This window comes from Phaseolus vulgaris, chromosome 4, assembly GCF_051622355.1.
Source record: "Phaseolus vulgaris cultivar YP4 chromosome 4, ASM5162235v1, whole genome shotgun sequence".
Lineage (NCBI taxonomy): Eukaryota > Viridiplantae > Streptophyta > Magnoliopsida > Fabales > Fabaceae > Phaseolus > Phaseolus vulgaris.
This window is the reverse complement of record NC_143501.1, coordinates 9,877,332-9,880,749: the sequence shown is the minus strand read 5'-3', so window position 1 is coordinate 9,880,749 and position 3,418 is coordinate 9,877,332. Positions and strand designations below refer to the sequence as shown.

The 3,418-nt window shown below is 37.9% G+C and overlaps 1 protein-coding gene across 1 annotated transcript; it reads left to right on the top strand.

Moving 5' to 3' along the window:
* The first annotated feature begins 358 nt into the window (after nt 1-358).
* LOC137837170 (elongation factor 1-alpha) lies at nt 359-3,047 on the top strand. The gene is made up of 3 exons (XM_068646058.1): nt 359-545; nt 1,354-1,826; nt 1,932-3,047. Exons 2-3 carry the CDS (start codon nt 1,365-1,367, stop codon nt 2,811-2,813), a joined length of 1,344 nt encoding a protein of 447 aa, XP_068502159.1. The 5' UTR covers nt 359-545; nt 1,354-1,364; the 3' UTR covers nt 2,814-3,047.
* Nucleotides 3,048-3,418: the final 371 nt, after the last annotated feature.

Sequence of the window (3,418 nt, the reverse complement as noted above, 5' to 3'; positions counted from 1 at the left end):
AAAAATATTTAATTTTAAAATATAACAAGTGATAATGTTTGTGAAAATAAAATCAATGCAAAAATAGGATAAAATATCTAAAACGACTACGTAAGTAGAGAAAGATTTGATCAACGTTGACAATGAGGAATCCAAAGGTTGAAACGATGTCGTTCAAATGTCTTAACTAAGTCACCTAGCTGAAACGATGTCGTTATAGTAACGCAGCCTTCCTGTTTGGTCCTTGCCAGCTGGACTATGCGAACGAACAAAAACCCGATATCCCTGCTAACGTAAAGCGCGTGAAGGTTAGCCACGCAAGATACGCGAGAAAGCAGAATCGTCAATTACACGCGCCTTCCACGCGAGTGGTACACAGTAACTTTCAAATAAGGAAACAGGGGCATAATCGGAAACCTAGTAAAACCCTAAGGGTATTATCGGAAACGAAAAGTAGCTCCCACAATATAAAACAATTGGAACCCTAGTTCATTATCACTCCTTGCTTCCTCGCTCTATTTTTGCGGCTGAGGATTCTGAACCAGCGACCTTCGTTTCTCTCTAAGGTAGCAGCCTCTGCTCTTTTGTCTCTCTGATTCCGTTCTTCTCTGTTTCTTGTTTACGATGATGTTTCTTCGGATTTTTTTAAAAGAAATTCTTTTTTTAGTACTAAATGTGCGGTTCTTTGTTTGTTGTTTCTTTTATGTGGATTATCTTCGCTTTTCTACCGATTAATCGGAAGAGGCTCTCGTTTCGGTGTTGACCCTCGTTGTGTTCACAGATCTATTTTTTGTGTGTCATAATTATGCGGTTTTGTTTATTTTTTTTCATAGGTTAAGAAGCTTTGAATGATTTATTGTTGTTCTGCTAAGACTGCACTATTGTGGCTGGTGTTCGTTTACATGCAAATTTTCGATGTCTTGGATGATTTTTATTTATGGTGTCTGAAGTTTTCATCCCACGTAACAATACGAAGCTTTTTTTTTTTCCTATTTGAATTTATTTGGATTCTGCAGATGATTTTTTGGTTACCCTTTTGTAAATCTTTTGTAGCATGAAGTTAATTTTTTTAATTAATTAAAAGTGTTTTTGTTTGTGTTCAATAGAAAACGTTTGGTATGAATACGTCGTCTGGGAGGGTTTTTTTATTACAGATTTGTTATGTTATGTAGGATTGTGCTTTGCTTACCTGTCTTTTCAATTGATTTTCTTATTTCTTATTTTTTTATTAGCTAGAGATGTTCGAGTTGAAGCATATTCTTAATGATTTGTTTTTTTTCCTGCTTGGTTGAAGACGTTTCAATGCTGTGATGAATCTGCTTTTGTAGTTGCTGGTTGTGAGTTCTGACTTGTGTTTCTTTGAATTATTTTCAGTTTAACTCGTCATGGGTAAGGAAAAGGTTCATATCAACATTGTGGTCATTGGACATGTCGACTCTGGGAAGTCAACTACCACCGGCCACTTGATCTACAAGCTTGGAGGTATTGACAAGCGTGTGATTGAAAGGTTCGAGAAGGAAGCTGCTGAGATGAACAAGAGGTCATTCAAGTATGCCTGGGTGCTTGACAAGCTCAAGGCTGAGCGTGAAAGAGGAATTACCATTGATATTGCTTTGTGGAAATTCGAAACCACCAAGTACTACTGCACAGTCATCGATGCCCCTGGACATCGTGACTTTATCAAGAACATGATCACTGGAACCTCCCAGGCTGATTGCGCTGTCCTTATTATTGATTCCACAACTGGTGGTTTTGAAGCCGGTATTTCCAAGGATGGACAAACCCGTGAGCATGCTCTTCTTGCTTTCACCCTTGGTGTGAAGCAGATGATCTGTTGCTGTAACAAGGTATAAATCTAATTGTTCTCTGACCTAGATTTGATGTCAATTACGTTATTTATTTTGAAATGTTGTAGAATTTTTTATGTTAACCGTGGATTATCATTGTTGTAGATGGATGCCACTACCCCTAAGTACTCCAAGGCTAGGTATGATGAAATCATCAAGGAAGTTTCATCATACTTGAAGAAGGTTGGTTACAACCCAGACAAAATTCCATTTGTCCCAATCTCTGGATTTGAGGGTGACAACATGATTGAGAGGTCCACCAACCTTGACTGGTACAAGGGACCCACTCTCCTTGAAGCCCTTGACCAAATCAATGAGCCCAAGAGGCCCTCAGACAAGCCTCTCAGGCTCCCCTTGCAGGATGTCTACAAGATTGGTGGTATTGGTACCGTGCCAGTGGGACGTGTTGAAACCGGTGTCATCAAGCCGGGTATGCTGGTGACTTTTGCTCCCACAGGTTTGACAACTGAAGTTAAGTCTGTTGAGATGCACCACGAGGCTCTCCTAGAGGCTCTTCCAGGTGACAATGTCGGCTTCAACGTGAAGAACGTTGCTGTCAAGGATCTCAAGCGTGGTTTCGTTGCTTCCAACTCCAAGGATGACCCTGCCAAGGAAGCTGCCAACTTCACATCCCAAGTCATCATCATGAATCACCCTGGCCAGATCGGAAATGGCTATGCACCAGTGCTTGATTGCCACACCTCCCACATTGCAGTCAAGTTCGCAGAACTCGTGACCAAGATCGACAGGCGATCAGGTAAGGAGATCGAGAAGGAGCCCAAATTTTTGAAGAATGGTGATGCAGGTTATGTTAAGATGATTCCAACCAAGCCCATGGTTGTTGAAACCTTCTCTGAGTATCCTCCCCTTGGTCGTTTTGCCGTGAGGGACATGCGTCAGACCGTGGCTGTCGGAGTCATCAAGAGTGTTGAGAAGAAAGACCCCACTGGAGCCAAGGTCACCAAGGCTGCTCAGAAGAAGAAGTGATCATAAAAATCTTGTTCCTTTATAGTCTTAGTCTTAAAACCCGGGTTCATGGTTCAATTTTCGTTGTTGTTTATTCCTGAGAGGACTATTTTTGTTTTTTTGTTTTTATTTTTGATGTAAGAGTCTGAGTTTTACATTTTCACAAAGCAGACATAGGGTTTTAGCCCTTGCTGAGAGATGTTTTAAATGCTTTTAATTTATAAGAAAGTTTTGTCAATGGTTTTATCGGTTTAACGTAAGCCTATTTTATAATCCAATTATATATTTTAACTATTCAAATAGTTTTTTTTTCAAATATTATATAGATACTTTTAAAAATGTGATTAGTTTTATGTGATTATTGATTGGATTGATCAAAATAAACTTATTTTTTAAGTTTTGAATTGTTATAGTAGTATTGAAAATTTTGAAATCTTATATAATAAGAATTTCTGGATTAAAAACCACTAAATTAATTGTGACAAATTGTTAGATATTTAGAATTGAAAATTTAAGAGCACGTATTAAATAAATTATTCAAGTTAATATTATATATATTCAAACTTTTGAATAATAGTAGTTATGTTTTTTTTGTCACTATTTAAAAAAATAGTAAATTTGATATT